The sequence below is a fragment of the Mus caroli genome, chromosome 1 (genome assembly GCF_900094665.2).
Source record: "Mus caroli chromosome 1, CAROLI_EIJ_v1.1, whole genome shotgun sequence".
NCBI lineage: Eukaryota > Metazoa > Chordata > Mammalia > Rodentia > Muridae > Mus > Mus caroli.
The window spans coordinates 130,055,548-130,076,863 of NC_034570.1; the positions used below are offsets into that span (position 1 = coordinate 130,055,548).

Below are 21,316 nucleotides of genomic sequence, written 5' to 3' on the forward strand. Positions count from 1 at the left end.
AGAGAGAGAGAGAGAGAGAGAGAGAGAGAGAGAGAGAGAGAGAGAGAGAGAGAGGGAGGGAGGGAGAGTGCATACCTTACTAAGACACAGAAATAACAGAATGGGGTAAAAGCAAAGTGGCCTCAGCTTTTGGGTGAAAGCTTGCAGCTCATTTTCTACCAGATCTGCATGGATACGATCCTCAGGTCTAAAACTGTTTTTAATACAACAAACATTTCTGTCCCTGAGCTGAAGGTTCAAGAACTATAAAACTGAAGAACATTTAATAGAAAATGCAGGAGACTATAATCTGAAAAGTGATTAATCAATTCTGATTCGTAAACTATAATTTGGTTTCTTCAGTTATAAAAAGCAGTAACAAGACTTAACGAAGCCAGCAAGTTTTCCAATCTATAAGTAGTAAGTACACTCTGTATCTGATTTATATTGTAAATTTAACATTACTGAGCTGGCCTGGTGCTACAGGCCTCTAATCCCAGCTACCTGAGGGTTTAAGTCAGAGGGTTCACCAGGTCAAAGGCAACTGGGTCTGCAATGTAACTTTAAACTCAGCCTACACAACTTAGTGCAATTCTTTATCTCAATTAAAAATAGAAGAGGGCTGGGGGCATATCTCAATAGAGGGTGAGTAGCAGGCAGGAAGCCCTGGATTGAGTGCTTAGTGGTACTCAAACAAAATGACTAAGCAACATCTGCCATGCAATCAATGCACATCTACTGTTCTACCAATAGTCCACTTTCATAATAACAACAACAATAATAATAATAATAATAATAATAATTTAACCATCTTTCTAAGGTTTCAGTGTTTAATATTGTTTTTCTATTCAAAGCATTGCTATTAAGTCTGCTAGGACCAAGATTACCTCATTTTCATTTCATCTTTGAACCCTTTATTTGATGTTCAGAACTTTTTTTTTAACTATCTAGATATTCAAGCTAGTTTTTTTTTCCTACTAGGTCTAAATAGATGAGTGACAGAACACATACATGATTTTGATGACTGCTCCATTTAGTCTAGTGAATGCCCGGATGTTTCATAGTTGATGATGGGTATGTAAAAGAATGAGAAGAAAACCCACACAAGGAAGAGTATTTAGTGACAGAGAGCTACCGCATCTCCCAGCATGCTGTTGGGAAATCTTGTGGCTCACTAGACAATTCTTTTGAGAAGTTTCCATCATTCCATTATTATTCATTAGGCCATTAATTTTATCTTTACATTTTTTTCTTTCTAATACCAGCTCCATTACTTTCTCATTTCATCCATCAGTCCATCATTCAACTTTGAAAATCCATCAGGCCTAGACGGGGCAGAGCTGCTGTAGCTGCCTGACACTGTAGAAATGAAGGTGCAAATTCCAAGAGCAGCTATCATGGGATATGACTGCCAAGGGGAGGGGAGGGAGAGAAGCCAGGGAAAATGGTACTGAAGAAGGCCAGCTGGCAGAGGGGAAACAGTATCTTGCAAAACATAAAAACTGGTGGGCCTTCTAGCAGAACTCACACCAGCCTTAGAGGGAAAGAAGATGAGCCCACCACCACTACGTTTTAAGTGGAGGTCAGACCAAGTAAGCGCCTGACTTATGATTCCTAATAAATAGCAAATGTACAGAAAGTGCTTGCTTTGTCATGACCCATTTGACAGTTTAAACTGAGAGCCATCTAAGGGAAGGTAACTGTTTTCAAGTATAGTAAGTCTCTACTCACATATGGCTGAGGTTGTTATGGGGAGGAAAGAAAGACTAAGGAATACCAAATTTACATAAAACAAAATCATAAACAAAGGTCATAATATACATTTTTAAGAGCCACCATGCATTGCTGAAATATTTCAACCTAGAACTTACATTAGGTATACAGAAACATCATACTTCATAAGGAAAGATTTGACATACATACTTATATTTCCAAAGCATATTGCTTTGATTTTTAGTGTTCAACTGTATTTATCTTGTAGGATATAACATGGGAAACATTCCCATTTTTAAGCTCTTCAGCTCTTGAGTTTAATTTAAATTAAATTGTATTTAGAAGTCTTGTTATTTTTCTTACAACTCCTATTGCTGAGGCGGGCTGGCAAGTAACGCTGTCCTATGACGAAGCGCCCCTTGTGTTGGTACTATGATGAAGTGTTCCTTTTAAATCCTTTGTGGGCAGGAAACTTAAAAGTGTGTAAGTGCCTAAGTCCGTCTGGAAAACTCTCAACACACTCAAAGTTATCTGTTTTCACTTTTCTCTTACCGACGCCTACCAGTTTAACTATTAAAGACACATAGATTGAGACTCTAGGACAAGTGCAGTGCTAAAGTTGGCACTAACCTTCTCCTGGTTCCTAGTCTCTGCTAGCCTAACACATACCAATGTAGATTTTTAAACCATTAAAGAGACTTTGTAGTAAGCATTGGAGAGTTCTCTAATGTCATGAGGGTGGCACTAAATCTGTTTAGGAGTCTGTTGTTACCACAAACTTGGAATAATTATCTTATAAACAAATTTAGCTCCTCATTAAGGAGGGACACATTTATTAACAGCACCAGCATTTCAAAGTCTTGTAGAACTCTTCATTCCTGACCAGATTAAAGCAACTCTGTTATATAGAGTGCATGTTTTTCAGCATGATTTTCAAGTTTGTTCCTTAAGAATTATTCTCCATGTTTACCAAGGCATTACAGCCTCCCATTTCATCAGGACATGACAAAGGCTTTACCATGGCCAGCGACTGCACTGTCTCTTTTGGAAGGTACATCGTATAACATGTTTCGCTTTATAGCTCTTTTTGGAACTGGTTAGGATACAGAGTGAAGTAAAAAGTGGAATCTATTTTCCTTTCCCAACTTGAAGACCTTCTATCTGGGCCAGACTTTGATATTTGCCCCTTGGCTGAGAAGCCGCGCATCCAACTTCACACTTAGCTGCAGTGAAGTAGCCCTGCAGGCAGGCCGACTTCAACGAACCACTAGTGGTATCATCATTAAAATCCTGCTGAAGGTCACCATGGTAACCGCCTGCTGAGGCTTCGCTGCTGCACTCGGCATCTCCTAATCAGCTACCATGTGAAATGCAAATTCAGACAGTCTGAAAATTAGTCAAGAAGAATAGGGGATGAGGATGCAGATACGTGAAATATTCATGTGCTTCACGGAGAAAAGAAGGCAGCCTGAATGACACAACAAAGAGCGGCGCCTGACATTCGTGCTATCGTTTTGCATCATTGTTCACACTCTACTGTATTTCTAGGCCTGGAGTTCTGAAGTTGGTTTTGTGAAAGGCCATATTTATATTCTATACCCAAAATAGTAATTAAAAATGGCCAACATAAGAGCATTAGCATCAAATAGAGATAATACTTTAAATTATCATCATTGCTTCCAAAGAGTATATTCTAATTATCTAAATACAATGCCAGGAAGCAGAAATGTAGGCATCACTCGTTATCAGTATCAAACTATTAGGTGAGTATGTACTAATTATATTCTGGGAACACACATGATTTACATAGAGCAAAAAAAATCTTTAGAGATGTTTATTATTCAAGCTGTATGAGCTTAGGTTTCCTTGTGTAATACTAGAACCAGATGCTATTCATTTCATAACAGAAAGTATGACAAGATTACTTAATATGTGAACACTATAATTGTTCTCCATTTTTCTTTTGCTCCTTTCCATTTTCCTGGGGCAAAAATATCTGTTGCTCATGAGACGGAGATGTCCAAGACTGTGGTGCTTTCATAGGTAGGTCCCAGATGAGAAGTCCCAAATGAGCCTGTAAGCTCATCTTAGATGACCCGGGACACTGCTAGTCTGCATGCCCCTCAAATAATCATGATATATTAGGATAAAATGGAAGACACTGTTTAATGAAAAACTGGATGTTGGGGAAGTGCCAAAACAACTCATTCCAGTGCATTAGCAAGGCAAGCAAGGACTCAGAGCTGAAAGCCTTTGAAAACTACCAGTCCCATCCAACATATTTTATAAACAGGTCTAGCACAGTAACCTTAAAACACTCACCCAGAGGAATGTGGCTGAGGCAGTGAGGGGTGATAGATAGGACAGGTATTGCCCAAGGAGAAAGGAGTGAGAAGGAAAACGGCTCAGAGACAGGTGCCTGAGAAGTATACACTTCAGATTTGGGACACACCAGGAGCGAAGGTCGACCAAAGTGAGTTCTCATTGTTCTCTTGTCTGAGAGGTAGGGACTGAGGACACATGAGGCTGGGGGGACCAGTGCTGGGTCAGAATGCTTGCCTTCAATGGGTTTACATCAGGAAAGCCATCTATCTATGGTTCTCTCACATGTTGCGTTGTGGCCCACTCCAAATCGTGAGCTGCAGAGTTAATCTAACAGCCAGGTTCAGAAGATGTAAGGAGTCAAAGCGCTCTTTCTGCCACCTGGACATCCATCTGTGTTTCTGAGTAAAGGAAAATCCCTTAGTAAAGTGTGTTGACAAAATGAACCTTCATATGGGCCGAAGAGTCCTCACCTCCTCCGAATAGTGATCTGACGGGAGAGGCGGGTAGTCACACTGCTCTATCTTCTTACACAGAGAGTACAAGTTCATCTTGTCGCCGTAGAAAGGACTCTGCAATGCAGCCATCTGCAAGATACTCCCAGTGAAACTGCTGTACGTACAAAGTAACTCTAAAGGTGAGATCATCAGGGACAGGGCACTGAGGTAGAAAATAATTACAAATACTTGGAATAAAAATTAGATGAGCATTTTGATTTTTATGATTACCCTTTTCTGAGCATTACGTGTGAAAAAATATTAATTTTATTTTTCGAAACGTTTAAAATTCCTTAAGAGAAATGGCTAGCCTAACTCATACAACGTAAAATAATATTTAAAAGATGGAAGATAATGTGTGTGTGTGTACAGCCATATTTCATCACAAAACAGCTATTAAGTGGTATGGCTCAACTATGTAATGATCAAATACAACATAAAGCTGATATCAAATTGAATTGAATAACTCAAGGACTTAGGGAACAGAAAGCACGTCATTTCATCACACATAGTATATTCTTTTTAAAAAGGTTATTTTATGAAAGAAAATATTTTTAATATTGTAACTGATACTTAAATAGTTTAAATGGTAACTGTTCTTTTAATAACATCTCAGACACATTTAATGTGTTAAAAAAAATCCATAACTCCTAGATAGAATTCAAAGTATCCAAAGGTGATTTTTTTTTAATGCAGAAAAAAACCATGACTTCGAGGATGAACCACTTTAAAAGAGACATTACTGAATTTCAATGTATTTTAAGACATGGATTCAACTTGACATTTAAAAGCACAAGCAGCTACTTGGTAAGCAAGGTTACAAACTAAAAATTCAATTTAAAATGTTCGCATCCTGTTCAAAACCTTCTCAGTCTCTGAGCCGCAGCGGCAAGAATACAACATGGCGAGCCGAGCTGCCCCGAAGTCAGTCACCCTTTTCTCCATGTGCTAATAAGTTTGATTTTGGAAGGACAATGTGTACATTCCCCAGACAGGCAGAGTGTGTGTGAAACACGCTGGTCCATGCTGTGCTACTCAGTGAGCGTCAGTGGGGACAGGACAAGCTGAAAATGGCTCTCATCTGTCTTCTGTGCTCCAGGCTGGGCTTTAACTCCTTCAGAGCCTCAGCCAGGAGGGGGACAGGATTAGAAATCCCGGCTGGAAGGCAACTTAACATGCAGTCTTACCTAACCCACATTTCATACAAAACCTACACACACTCTCACAGAATAACCTTGGGAATGAATGTCCCACAAGACGAACATAAAATAAATAACAATTTAAATGCCTTAAACACACAACACTGGGCAAGAATTTCTAACGGAGGACCCACCATTATAAGCAATGTTTACATTTACAATGCACGGACACTATACGATTAAATCAAATGTTAAAAAAAAAATGCCACCTTAAAAATACACTGTCGATATGAGCTCCCATCTCTCTGCTTCCCTAAGACCTTAAGTAAATGTACATCCATTTTCTATCGTATGATAGGAGTTCATTATATTACTTTTGTCTCAATACTGCAGAGCGTTAAAAAAAAAAAATCTGAATGTCCCCTAAGGAGTTAAACAGGAATAGTATATTTTCAGGCATCTCCCGCTCTGACAGATGAAAAATGTCAACTGTCCTGTTTTTATTTTCAAGCTTTTGCACTATTCATCTGGTTCATTAGTGCATCTTGGCGCTGCCCCTGACAGCTGCTCGCCCTCTCCTCCCAGCAGCTGAATTTTTCAGGCTAATTTGATCCTCCACACTGAGACGATCGCTAGAATGATTGACTCGCTCCCTGACCTCCAGGGTCTGACTTTCCTCATTAGTATTCTGGGGGTGTCGGAGGGACGAAAGCCCACTGTCTGTCTTCGGGCCTGGTGGCAGCTCTCTTTTTTTTTTGAACTGTAAGCCACCAACCTACAACCCTGTAAGGATGCGATTGCTGCACTGAACAATAAAGGAAATGTGTAAAACCTACTTTTGCATGTAAGGTCCATGTAGCAGAGCACAGCATCTTGATTTTAATTAGTAAAGTCTACTTTGTTGCATATCAATTAAAACCGCACTCCTCGTTTCTTTCTTTCTTTCTTTTTTTTTTTTTTTCAAAGGTTTCGGGAATATTTGAAAGTCTAATTTCCCCGAGTTTAAAGTATGTTCTGAAGAAGGGCTTCCTACTCCTTCATTGTTAATGGTGATTTCTTGGTGGATTATGATAGAAAAATACATCTATCTCATGCTACAGATGGTTCTGAAAAGCTAAGTTACACCAAAAGGTAAATGAGGACATATGGAATATGAAGACAGATGAAATGTTTTGTAAAAGTTCCCAACTCTTGCAGGGGGGTGGGGGGTGGGGGAGTTCAAGAAAATGCACTGAGATTGATCCTAAAACGAACACGGGAAACAAGTGAAATTAGCCAGACACGTGTTCCTCGAGATTGAACGTGGGAAGGGTCAAAGGAAGAACTCTTATTTTGGTGATCATATATAAAAATGGATCCTGCCTCTCAAAGGTAATTATACAAGGTGGATAATTGTTTCAATTTTGGTACTGAGATTGTTAGCCTTGGAAGAACCAATAAACTTCTTCCTCTCACACTAACTCAGCTCAGTTTTTCATCTAATTTGCCAGTGCTAAATTTCTTCTCATTTTTAGGAACTCATTTCCTACCTACTTTTAGGCTGTTTAAAGGGAGAATATTCCTTTGATTTCAAAGTATGCTCTGAATTACTCTAATGCTACCTAGCCAGGTTAAAAAAAAATTAAAAACAAAACACACACACACATGAAGTGATTAACTTAAAAAAAATACGAAGAAGCCAATTCTTATCAATATTGCCCTCCCCCAAAATCACCAGCAAAATCTATAGTAATAGCAAACCTCCTGTCATACCCTGGACACATGAGGAGACACAAACAGCGCGGGCCCCTCATGGACACTCAGCTGCACGTGCTCTGCTACGTCACTAATTCATAATACTTCACAGTCAAAACTGTGGCGAGTTTATGCAAGTGCACCGTGAAGTCCCCTGAGCAGTCCTTAGTCATCAGAGAAAGCACACCACCGGAAAGGTCAGTTTTCCCTAAATGAAGAAATCTGAAATTGGCAAAACTACAAAAGGTCAACAGGCATTTCACGAGGCACATGGAGGAGCTACCTCCAAGTAAACATGGCACACTCACACAGATGACACTGGATCAGGAAAACAAAACAGACACAAACTTTAGACTCCTTCTTGAAACACATAAAGGACTCCATGTATTGTGTTTCTTCAATTCAGGAAACCTTACTTAGCTGCTCACTGGTGTTTAATTAGCATCATGGACTCTGTATTTTCCTGACGTACAATTAAAATTCTCTCCTAGGAGTCACTAACTTGGGCTACTGTCAGTGCTGTGGCTTTGGAGGAAGGTGAAGACTGTTAGCTAGGTACCCTTTCCTACAGCTACAAGACTGCATCTCAGTATTACTAGAGAACCCATCTATGGAAGGAACTCTAACCCCTATGCTAAGAACAGGATTTGAACCTAAGTGGTAGTCTGCAAGGCTTAGCTATATTTGAAAGCCATCCTTAAAGCTGGATTTCATGTGTATAAGTGGGGAACAACATCCTGATAAAAAGACTTAAATACTTTTGTGTCTTAAATCTATGACATTTTCCTCCTGCAATGCATAAAAAAAAATTCACCCATTTATCTCTCTCTCATATATGTGTGTGAATGTGTACACATGATGAGCAGAACAACATCTTATTAAAACGAGAATTAAAAAATAAAGTCCTTGTCAAAAAAATGTGAAAATATATGTTAGACAAAATAAGTATGTTGGGGCTTATAATAAGTCATGACCTGATGAATTAATTTACCTCAACAAAAGCAGACTACAAAATATCACCCAGAATAAATGTGAACTATAATATTGAATATATAATGTGAATGAAACTGTATCAATGTACAGAATTCATCAACAGTGCCTACCTCATATAGCAGACAGCCAAGAGACCAGATGTCAGACTTGAAGTTGTATCCATTTTCATGTATTCTCTCTGGAGACATGTAGTAAGGTGTACCCACTGAAACGACAAATCCAACAAAAGTAGGACCATGCAATGAAGATGTAGCTACTGAAAGAAATTAAACGCTGATTTGAGGGGGGATAAAAGCGGGGGCGGGGGGGGGAGGGTGGTGGTACATGGGAGGGGCTTTAGGGGAGAATTGGAAAGGAAAAATAATATAATCGGTAATGGTACTTTAATTTTAAAGGCAAATAGAAAATATTGAAAAATTAAACACAAAATTTTAAATTAAAAAAAAAGTTAGCAAAAGGTTGTTAGACTCACCATTGAGAATACTCAGTTTATTTCACCTTACTATTCAAAAGAGTACATTAATATCTATACAACAATAAACAGTGTGGGAGCTTAAACTCCTTACTGTCTCCCTGGATCAATCCAAGGACAATTTAAGGACAAAATGAAAAAAAATTTTTTTTTCTGAGAAAGTTATGCAAAGGATTCATATGGGATTTTGCTGGTTTCAATATGGCTTATCTTATCTCAAATAACTGAACATAATAATATTTTAGGTTAAATATTAGGTAAGATTCATGAAAAGTATACATAGACACTACATGCTCAGCCCGCTTCTATAAACACAGCCCTGAGGACACAGTCCTGGCTCCTGACACACAGGATCAAACTGCTGATGTTGTGCTTAGTCACTATGCAGGGAGGAGAGGGACTGTCACAAGCCAGAAGATGTGCTAGCCTAAGAACAGGGCCTTAGCACTGATGCCAAACGACCCTAATTCCTGCTCTTACAAAGACTTTTAAGGATCGTTAGGATACCTGTTGGTTTTATTTTAACGTACATTTTCTTTCTACTCTTTTGTGGCTATATTTTCAAAATGCTAACAATATTTTTAAGAAAACAAAATCATGTATATTACACTTCATAGAGTAAAAACATTTAAGTGACTTTCAAAGTAAATACCTTTCCTTTCAAAAGTCTCACTATTAAGTCACCATTATTAGCTCATGGCTCTCTTTGGTAGACAGCAGATCAAGGTTTGCACTTGAATCTTATTTACCAAAGGCAACCTGCAATAACAATACACCACTGCTCGTGGAGAAAGGGTATTTTCTAGTTGTTCTATCACTTAAACAAACCAAACTAGGTATTTGGTATAAATCTTAAAGAGATAATTCACAGTACTGTAAAGGGGACTTCAATCAGAAACACTATTAAGAGTCACACCGATCATCAAAGCACCATCCTTGGAAGCATTAGTCAGCAACAGAATAAAGTTATGTTCTAAGATCTGTGTGGCACCTCAACTGTGCTGAGCGTGGACGCATCAGTATTACCTAGAACGCAATCCATTTTCAGTAAATAGATAGTCCTTACCAGTGTGGACCTAAGAGTCAAGAGTCAATCACATACAGAAGAGAACAAGTGACTCTGACGAGGCAAGAAGATCAAACTTTAAAGGAGATCCGAACTACTCTGAGATAAAAATGAGGGGAAAACCTTAGGAACTCTTAAGAAATCCGGTAATTGTAGCTTATACCTTGAAGGCAAGTTTGCATATTTCAGTAGTACCAGAGGAAGGAGTTGTTCAGGGTGTGTGTGTGTGTGTGTGGGGGGGGGGTAATGTAGCTTCAAAGTGTCATTATTGTGGGAAATCAACACAAGCCTGTAGTGTCCACAGCTCAGACCACCTCCTCATAGATTGCATAAGCAACTCCAATTACTGGCTAGATGTATACACTTCCTCTGCTGAAGGAAGGCTGGTGGGTGTAGCTGCAATGATGAGATAGCTCCTCACAGGCTTCTGGATACAGGACATAAAGGGGAGGGCTGGCAGGGAGGGATGCAGAGAGAGGCTTCCTGCAAACCACAGGGGGCAGCTGGAAACACCAAGCTTGAAGGTTCAGAGTTTACTGAAAGCAAAGGTAATTTTAACCAGGAGCTCTGGAAAGCCTGCTGATACGTTAGGGGTTTGATATGAGTGTGAAAGATTGATGACAGGGAAGAGGATGAACAAATGCTAACACTTTACAGAGATTAGCCTCAGCCCAGCATAACACCAGCCCAGCTCACGGACAGCACCCCTCAAGTGAAGGATGCACAGAGAAAGAATGACGAGGAGCTCCGAACCACACTTTAAATGACGATTTAGTGGAGAGGAACATCCTCGGTAGCACTGCTGCTGAGGGTCAGCATGAAGCTACAGACCCTGCACTATGGTTTTAAATGCTGGCTCTCCATCTAAACAATGAGCACCTTCCAACTGTTTCTGCATGCTTTATCGCAAAGGCTTCCTGAGAATATATTACAGCACAGACCCAAGCATGCTACCCACCTCCTTCTACAGCACACTTCCAACAGTCAGCAGAGAAGTTTGCATTCCACACTACTGACAAATGGGCAGATGTCTAATCCCTGGTGACCAGAGCCCTGAGAGGGAGCCTCTGGATGGAGTCTCTCTCCGACATGTTCCCTAATGTGCCCCTCTGCTCTGGACCCACCTGGACTGCAGGCTGAGCTGAGCAAAGATGTCCTGCTCCATCACATCACAGACATCCTTACTCCTCTCTTTCAAACAGACAGAACTACGCTTGTAAAGGGCTTACGAACATTTGCAGTGCATTTAAATGTACTGCTGTGCTTTCAATATTTCAACTTAGTGGAGACATAATTATTTCCTAAAATCTTTTCTATAAACTCCATAACAGCTGTTTTTTTTGTTTTTGTTGGTTTTTTTTTTTTTTTACTCTTGCCTGAAGAATGTTGTGACTTTTTAAACATCTGTACAAAGAAAGAGAATCATGGAGTGAGAGGACCAGATACTAAAGCAATCAGGCAGACTGTGACATATGGAGGCACCCAAGGCAGTGTGATGCACAACTCTACTTACCTTCCAAGAATGTATGGTTATGGGCAAGATGAGAATGCATTCTGTGAGAGGAGATGCTTATGCCATTTCAGCCTTCTGACATGAGTAACAGAGGGTAGGTAGGGGAGGGAAGGTTTTTGTTTTTTGTTTTTCAAATGAAAAGGCTTGGCTTCAGAAGAAAACTGCCAACAAATGAAAATGTTATCTGACCTTTCTTTAATCTACACTAATAGTGTACCATGACAATCTTTCGACTGTAAAAATGAAACCCTTTCCTGACACGAGCTGACCTAGCTGTATGAGAAGTGTCGTACATGGTACATGCTTCATAAAATGTAAATACTCCTTAAAATTTACTCTGAATAAAGTGACTAGGTGTTTTAGAAGTTTCACAATAAGCTCAAGGATGTCAACGGATCCTGCTGTCAAGGTGCTGTCCTGGAAGCTGTAACAAACGTGGGGACATTTCTTTAGAATGAGCCATAATGCAGAATGATTTCAATAGGTTAGTTAGCTAAGAAACTTAGCACTTTAATCTCCACAGACTTGGACAAAGAGAAAACCTAGCATAAGGAAATTCACTTTATTATACGATCGGATGCTGGATTCTGTCTTTGTGCTTTTAATCAAGGAAGCAACAAAGAACTGGTCAAAAGCTGGGGATGTGTTTCATCCTTTGCCTCTAGCTATACTCTCTTCACTCACTTATCTAGTGTATGTGTATGTGTGAGTGTGTGTGTTTGTGTGTGTGTGTACACATACACACATCACAGTGCACATGTGGAAATCAGAGGACAACTTGAAGGAACTCATTCTCTCCTTCCACCATGTTGAGTCTTGGGACTGAAGTCAGCCAGCCAGGCATGGCTGCAAGCACGCTTACCCACTGAGATCTTTGGCCTGGTCCTCCTTGGCCTACTTTTATTCATTTTCCTTAACTATGAGAACGGATAGCATGTAAAATGAGATATCTCTAAGATTCGGGTTAAAAACTCTTTAAAAATCCATATGGAAATTAGATGATTAAAAAAAAAAAAAAAAAAAAAAAACGACATGGTGCTTTTTAAGAGCTGTTCTTTAGGTCAGCCAAATGAGACTGTTCTAAGAGAAATAAGCCCATTCAGCCCAGAAAGGCTGCTTCTTTCTTCTCAGAGTCAGAGTGAACTGCAGAAGAGAATGCCTTGAACAGTCCTTGCTGGGAAAGCTAAAAGACACAAGTCACCTTAACCATAGTTTGATTTAAATACAAAACTGAGAGACAAAGCATTCATTTCCTTTTTTTAATTTCCTCCTTTGTACTTATGAGTCAGCCAGAAATGCTGCTGGCAGACAGAATGGAAAGAGACCAAATTTATTTCATTATTACGAGTATAATCTGAGGTCAACTTGGGATGTCTGGTTCAGTATTTCTTCTGTAAAAGACATTCAGAAAATAAAATCTGTTATCTGCCAGGCATTCTTGATGGCACTTTGGACACCGCGGAAGGAAAACCAAGTGGATTTCACTGCTTCTCTGTTCTGGACACTGCACTGTGTGTCCAGTATCCAAAGTCACTGTGTGTGTCATCTGACTGGCTTAGCAAATGTTCAGGTGCTACCTGTGGCGCACACTGTTCGAGGTCTGAGAGACGGGAATTAAACAGAGCAGATCCTTAAAGCTCTGGGTCCACTGTAGAGCCACGCAGGGCTTGTTCCAAGGAGCCGTCTGAGATGCCATACTTCAATCAGTAAAGAGGTCTGCCTGGTCAGGCAAGTTGCCAAGGATAGAAGACTCACCCTGGCAGCCTGGAATTCAAGTCCATTTAGCAGACAGTTACCTCATTAAACTGATGACTGTGAACCGTAACTGAAAATGTTTATACCTCCCCAAACCACAAAAGCCGAGAAACGGGCAGAAAAAGCTGGAAATGCAGAGGGCTGCACATGCAAATTGTACTACACTACTGTACTGTGGGTTGTTTTAACTAAACACTTGTTACGGTGGCTGAGAGGTTAAATGTGCAGAGCTTCAAACAGATAATAGCTTCTTCAAGGAGCAATTACTTAAGTCGAGAAAGGACTGGAAGTTAAAAATAAACCAGTAGAGGTGGCCTCGAGGACTGGCAGAACATATGCTGCCTCTACACCCGACACCGCCCCACACAATGCGAGGGCACAGCAAAGACGGACTCATGGAGAGGAGCCAGGAAAGGTGTGGGGACAACAAGTGCGTGGCCACAGGTGGCACCTGGCACCAGACAGGAACCTGTGGTAATGCCTTCTTCAGAGACACTCATTTTCTGAGCTGAAATCGGAGGATGCCTCACGCTTGGAAACAGTGTGGGAAACACGAATGGTAAACTCCAGAGACTCCAGTGTGAAATTCCCGAACGCTAAGCATGTGTTTACTCTGCCCATAGCATGACAGAACCAGAGAGATGCCTGTCTCCCTTTGAAAGATAAACACAACTTCAGGCCATCCTATGACACAACAGCAACACAGTTTCTCCCAGGGGGGTTCAAGTTTTTTGTCTAGCATAGACACCAATATTGGTGCAGTCAAGTTAAATTTAAAAATCCATCTCGTTTTAGGATACAGAACAAATGCATGCGCCAACTACGCAAGTGCACGCAGAAAAGTCCTCTCCATCTTTCCTCTCCTCGGGTCATTATGAAGGCACACACACCCCATGCAAACGTCAGTGCACCCTACTGCTCTGTGCTCTCGCCGCAGCAGACCGGCAGAGCATTCTGGGTACATATTAGTAAGTACACTGCCTCAAGCAGCTGATAACCACCTCAACGACATATACCGAGCATGCAATGTGGTGAGATCTGTATCTTGGATTAATTTTCCAAATTGGGCTTTTCTCCTGTTGCTTCCCCCACTCTCTTTTCCTCCATCCTAGAGCATGAAAGGGTAAGACCTTGAGAAACATATCTGCCGATGAAGTGAGAAGGCCCCTGTGGCCTGAATATCAACTTCTGGGAATAACCCTTTACATATCACCAACCTGCGTCACTACCCCTGTCCTCCCCCCAAAAGAAAAAAAAGAAAGAAAATCACTCCATTTCAATAATTAAGCTAATAGTATTAACTCATTCTTTCACCAAAAGCACGATATTTCACAATGGATGGATGGACAGAACGATGGTGTGTGCTCCTACTACTGGTGTTACATTTGTTTGCATTATGCACCAGGAAAAGGGTACATTGCAGATGTAAAGTCACACGTTAAAATACAGATTACCCTAGATAACCCCCACCAGAGGACAGGAGAGATGCCAGGTGTGAGAGAGGCTCATATCATGGCCAAGGAATAGATTCTGTTTCTAGAAGGTGGGAATGGCCTTTAACCAGGCAGTTAAGAAACGGGGACCAAAGATGTAACCACAAAGCTGAGTTCTGCCAGGAACCCTAAGTAGACACAAAACAGATGGTGACCTAAGCTTGCAGGAGCCTTGCAGGGGACGTAAAGGTAGCTCACTGAGATGAGCCTGGGCATGGGATCTATGAAACTGTAATATAATACAGTTCTAATGTTTGATCCCACTAGGTTTGTGGTCGTCTCTGAGGGCAGCAAGTACAGGAAAGGTCCTAGTGTGATGAAGATTCCTGCTTTCTGTGGCAGAGTGAGAACTTAATTCTATGTGCCAAGGCCACACTACAAGATCCACAGGAGACGCTGAAGGGCACAGCAAATCATATAGGGTTTAAACGTGTGATGTCTGATAGCTCAACCCATCATTCTGTGAAAGTTTCCTTGGTTTGGTTTGGTTTGGTTTTAGTGGGGGAGAATGGGAAGTGGGAGAGTAGGAGAGGCTAATGTGCTCACTATCGGAAGAATAACACCTGTTATAGAAAAACTATGATTTTCCCCTAACTCACATGAGCTTCTGCTTGGCCATCCCTGACATGAATCTAAGTAATTATTCATATTTCCCAAGTGGGTGAACTGAAGGGAGGCTGAAAACAGTTAACAGATCATGTGATGTTTAGTCCAGACTTTTTAAAGCTTGATGAGTAAAAATGTTTATATTAACTGTGTAGATTGCTCAAACAGTGATTAGCATAAGGGATAATGGAAGATGCACTGATCCAGAGAGCAGTCTCCGGGGTCAGTTACTCAGGGGAGCCACTAGCAAACTTCTATGCTCAGGGTATCCTAGTTTAGAAAGATGAAAACTCCTTAAGGCCACACATGACTCCTACTTCATTTACAACTATTCCCATTTAAAAAAAATCATTATGGGTTGTCTGGAATAGCTACAGCGATGACACAAAAATAAATACTGCACAAATATAAGATGAAATGAGGCATTTTTCCTTTATCTCTGAGCATTATTCCTGGGCTCTTCGTCATCATGCAATCCCCAAACCAAATGCTGAACTGAAGACAATACAGAATAAGGGCTGCTGCTGCTGCTGCTGTGTGTGTGTGTGTTGGGGGAGTAGTACCCCAAAGACCAAGTACAGGCTTCAAAGTACTCTGGGGTGACGAGATATAATATGTTTTAATGCAAAACTATATTTTATTCTTCTACATAAATTCACCCACACTAACACTTTTAGTTCGGCTCACCCTTTGATACAAAACCTGTCCAGAGCCCTAGCTCCCGGCTTTGTTTTAATTTTTCCTAATTCTCAAAGGGGCATGGGCCACCAGGAGTGAGAGAAAGAAAACTATGTTCCATAGCAGACTCACAGGCAATGCCACAGCAGACTAGGTTAGGTAATTCCAGGTCGAACAGTCAGAAAACCATAAAATGTGCAAGAAAAAGGTCACCAAGTGCTGTTATAATGGGAAAGTAAGTCTCTGTGAGAATTAAGTCCAAACAAGGAAACCAAAGACCCATGCATCACTTCTGAACAGACCCATCAGGCCCTCTTGAATTTTCCTCAAAACCAGAATAGACACACTCGTGAGTCCCTACAGACTGTTGAGAAGCCTTTTGTGTGTCACTACCCACCTGCAGCAGCACAGGGAATACCTCACAGGGCTAAGTTATGTCTGACCAACTGAACTGCTCAGAGTAGGCTGGAGAATGTGGCCAAGTGGAAGTGGGAATCAAAGTGCAAATGAGATAAGCATAAACTCCAGAGATCTGGACTCATGGTTTATAAACTGCAGGCCAGGCAATTCATCAATGGGTTGTGAAATCAATGCACCAGTTTGCAATCAGCCTCGTTTCAATTGAAATAAAACAGAACAAGGTCAGAACACTCCGCCGTTTGTAGTACAAAACATGGCTATGTGCAACTTGTGCTTCAGCATACTCGATTCCAGTCCCAGGGGATCATGATTTGGTTGGGAGTTACCCTTAAGAAATCTGAAAGCCACTGACCTAGTCAATCAGAAAGCTGGATCAAGAGAGAGCTGTGTCTTCACCATAAATTTTTAAGGATGTGGATAGATAGCAGGTTTCCCAACATCTGTTACATCTGTGAGGTTGACAAACAATATGAAAGAAAACGAGGCAAACCACAGAGACAAGTATACTATTCTACAACCAGTCTCCCTAGATACAGAGCCCCAGCCATATCAATGGCAAAGCGCAAAAATGAAAGTCCTAAATTAACCTATGAAACAGAGGGGCGATAAAAGAGATAAAACCCGGAGAAGAGTCTACACCGCAGATCACAGCAGAGATCAACCATCTTCCTGGTCCACAGATATTCAGAAAGGCATGCTGCTGGCACATGGCAAAACTGAAGTCAGCTGCATAGACAACTCCAGGCATGCTTGACCTGAATGAAGTTGAGGAAGGACACTCATGGGTGCTCTCTTCAACTCAGAGCATGCTGCTCTGTTCATTAAAATCTTGGAAAAACTTGCCTGGGCAGCACAGTAGGATTCACAACAATGTGAATCCCTCCTAAGTCTGTGCCCACCCCTCCCTTCCCCTGCTCTAGCAAACTGGAGCTCATCTTGACCTCCTTGTGAGGCTGAGCAGTCACTGCTCAGGTTGTGGGAGAGTAACCTCTTTCTGATCCTTTGACTGACTGGCCCACCCTAGTTCACACTTGCTCAGTACTCCCCTCCTCCTTCTGGGCACATCAAATCATCTTACTACTTCCTCTGCTTCAGATAAGCATCATAAAAGACAAAGACTTGTCTAATTTCCTAAACTATGGGTTGCAACGTTGAGGCCAAGAAAACCAGGGCAACAGTAAAAGGTTTCTGAATGCACAACCAAAATTCAACTTAAATTCAGACCAGAAATGAAACTGAGTAGTTTCTAACAACCCTCGCCCTCCATGTGGACACACAGACATCCCCTGCAGCCTTGGTTCTGAGTGTTCAAGCCAATAACATCCCCATGGTCACCCCTACCACAGCCTTGGTTCTGGACCCTCAAGTTGTAAATCTAGAACGTGAGTTCCAGAAGAGCGAATGAGTGAGCAGCACTGGTGAAAGTGCTCCAGAGCTGTGAGCACACAATGAGCAGCACTGGTGAAAGTGCTCCAGAGCTGTGAGCACACAAACCCAATAGTGTGTAGGTTACTATGGTGTTTCTTCCCATGCTCAGAACAAACCAGAGGTAGGGGAGACACAGTTAAGGAAGGAAAATAGAGTCAATCGTAAGAAGAGTGCATTAGAGACCAGTAAATTCTAGGAGACCCTGAATGCTGGACCAAGGCCTCAGAGGACATTGCTCTAGCAGCAAAGAAACATCAAACCTGGATGGAAGCAACACTGAAAGGAACTGAAAGGAAAATCACTCAAGTGGGAGTGGCTGAGATGATAAAGAAGAGGCCAAGAAGCAAATGGGGGCCATTTCCCCAGCGCATCACTACAAAGTGGTTAGAGAGCCGGGGCATGGGATGGGGAGTAGAGGAGGAGGATGCTGTGGTTGGGCCAGGCAAGGCAATCAAGAGTGAGGTCCCAGGGGTTGGCCGTTGCTTCACAGGAACTGAATGAAGCTGGACAAGGCTTGGGACCCCCCACATCAGATTCTGTATTTGGAATTGTTAACCTCTGTATCCAAGGAACTATTAATATCACTCGTATGTTGCCGTATTTTCAGAGGGAGTTGTGAGGCTGACTGGAAACAAGGCCTTCTCTATGAGTGTCTGCTCTCCAGAGGGTGTGAGGGAAGCACAGAGCTCACTGCATGCTGAGAAGCTACAGAGCTGAAGTTTATACAAAAGCTGTGGAACGAAGGCGGTAAAACAGCCACAGAGTAGCCCATCTCTTCTAGACATTAAGAAATAAAATATTCCAGGAGGCTGTTCTGATTTCTCCATAAATGCATATAATTTTGGGGGGGGGAGGAGTAGAAATGCTATGTATAGAGACATTCTTCCAAAATTTGAGGGCATTGCATTTATAAAATAAATTTCTATAAAACAGAAAATAAGTTTCTTGACAAAGTGAAATGAAATTTGGCTCCACCACAGACTTTACTGTGACACTCAGGTAATTTTCATTTTTCTTTTTTGTTCTTCCTATTGATTTGTGTATTATTTTTATGGAGTCTCGTGTAAAAGAGAATGGCCTAAAAGTCCCTATGTAGCAGAGGATGAACTTGAACCTCTGCTCTGCCTGCCTTCCCCTCCCACATCCTTAGGCCACAGGCATGCGCAGTGCCTGTCTTATGCTGTGCTGAGAATAGAATCCAGGTCAGAGTGCACGCTGGACAAGCACTCTGCCAACTAGCTAAATCCTAGGCCTCTACATTTTAAAAATATTTTTCTCTATGAATTGTATTAGCATCTAATTCACAGTTTCACTAACAGGCCTATTTTAAGCACGCCACAGACTTCACTATCAGGAAAACCAGAAAATGCATAACTACACCATCAATAAGTTGTTCTACCATATTTTTATGAGCAAAATAAATTCATATAGGCCACCATATATTTAATTACTTCTCATAGTCAACTATTAGAGGACAACAAATCTGCTTATAATAATAAATGTATGTAACAACAGCCGAGTAATAATTCTCTAGAAGTAAAAACTAGGGCCAACCTGCCATAAACAACTAAAAGCGCGTCAGCACTTGTATGCTTGCTCTATTATCTCTATTATAAATATATATACACACATATATACATATATATCCTTGATTCTTCTGGTCCAATGGTCACTGACAAGCTGAATTCAAACTCTAACAGGCTACACAGTGTACTTTCCTTAGAAAACATGAGTTGCACACCATCAGAATCTTCATTGCGCACAGAAGATCAGCAAGAATAAAAGACTTTTTAAAAATTAGGATTTTCCCCCCTCAGGATGAAAAAACAAATCACCAAAGAAATTAGTTCATTATGGATTCACCATCAAAGAACCTTGTTTTTCTCCCTCCCTGTGTGCAGTTTAGAAGTGTCCTGGAGTCACTAGAATCATTGCATCAGCATGTGCATCCGTAACACGACCCTCTAAAGGAGCTGATTTGGAAAATTCTTACTGAATTCTTACGTCTATTAAAATTCACTTTGGTCTCCATATGAAATAATTTTAGACTGACACATTACCCAGATCTGGAGAGGCACATAAACGTGTAATCCCTAAGTAGAACATTTGCAAAACCTAGTAAACCTCAGACTGAATCCACTTTGAATTGTTCAAAATTGTGGTGTGACTTGGATTTCAGGTTAATCATTAGTTCGGCGAAGCTCAAACACTACAGCCTACTCAAGAGTGACTGCAACGCAGCATTTAAACAAGTGGCATGTGTGTACAGGCACATGCAATCAGTGTGTGTGCACATGCAATTATAAACTAGTTTCAAGTGAGTTACGGACACGGTGTTGTGAGGACAGCAATCAGATGAGCAGCACAGAGTGGCAGTGTCTTTAGTAGGAAGGGCTATGGCTTCTTCCTAGAAATTGACTACCACCCCTACTATAAGAATTGTAACTTCTCCAATAAAACTTTATCAAAGGGTTATGCAAATTTGCTGATTCCTTATGAGGTTTCAGATCAAAATCTTATACCTGGAAAAGGCCTTGTAGTTATGTGACTGTAAGTGTGAAACATGAAGGAACTAACTACTTCAGGATATCAGTGTGAAGTCATATGTTCTCCATAACTAACAGTGAAATTCAGGGAAGTGTAAGCATTTCCACTACACTGTCCGTCACGCCAAAGTCTACTCTAGAAACAAAATATTAATAAGTGATAGATTCAAGGTGCATGGAAGCTCAGGAAGAGTGCTAGGAACAAGCGCCTTCAAATGTCTCCAGCCATGTACCCGGATGCTTGTTTCCCTGTTTGGTTAGTTTACATCACTGTTCTTTAAGAGCCCATTTAAAAGCTCCTCACTCCACATCTAAAGACTGCTTTCAAAGAATTAATGACTTTCAAGGAAATTGTGACAGCAAAGATAGACACAACTAAATTAAGGCCAACTTAATTTTGTTTTAGTTCTTATTTTAAAAATCACCACTTCCTGTATCTTATATGCACTAGAAGAAAAAAGGTGACTTGGAGAGTCATGAGATAATCTACTTTTAACACAAGTTAAAAAACATTTCTTCTAGGAATTTTTATTGTTTCTGATCCAAAATAATTTTTCTTCCCATTGCTAATACAGTGTTGGTAGTTACATCAATTCTATTTTAGGTGCAAAAGGACATCGAAATAATGTTAACTCAAAAATGAATCAACTGTGGGTATTTCTTCCATTCTGTAAAAAGGGAAATTTTATTTCTCTTCATTCACTATGAGTCATCATCTTTAGGTTTTCTCTCTTAATAGTTATCACAGTTACACGCCCATTGAATAAATAAACATGTATGAATTATTACCTCTGGCATTTAAAAAATATCCAGTGAAGACTTCTTCCAAAATACAGTTTTCCATTATCTCACGGTCATTACAAATAAGATAAAAGGAGTTCTCCATGGCAACAGTAAAAGCCAGGCTTATCAGCATTATTCAAAAAACCAGCACAAACAACAAAAACCTCAGGGCCTGCTTC

At 40.8% G+C, this 21,316-nt stretch overlaps 1 protein-coding gene across 1 annotated transcript in view; it reads right to left on the reverse strand.

Moving 5' to 3' along the window:
• Nek7 (NIMA related kinase 7) overlaps nucleotides 1–21,316 on the reverse strand; it is a 129,585-nt gene that overhangs the window by 9,840 nt on the left and 98,429 nt on the right. Inside the window, exons 7-8 of the mRNA XM_029475601.1 lie at nucleotides 8,488–8,582; nucleotides 4,488–4,601 (exon numbers count right to left, since the gene is read on the reverse strand). Of these exons, the coding sequence (XP_029331461.1) occupies nucleotides 4,488–4,601; nucleotides 8,488–8,582 (209 nt within the window). The remainder of the gene's footprint in view (nucleotides 1–4,487; nucleotides 4,602–8,487; nucleotides 8,583–21,316) is intronic.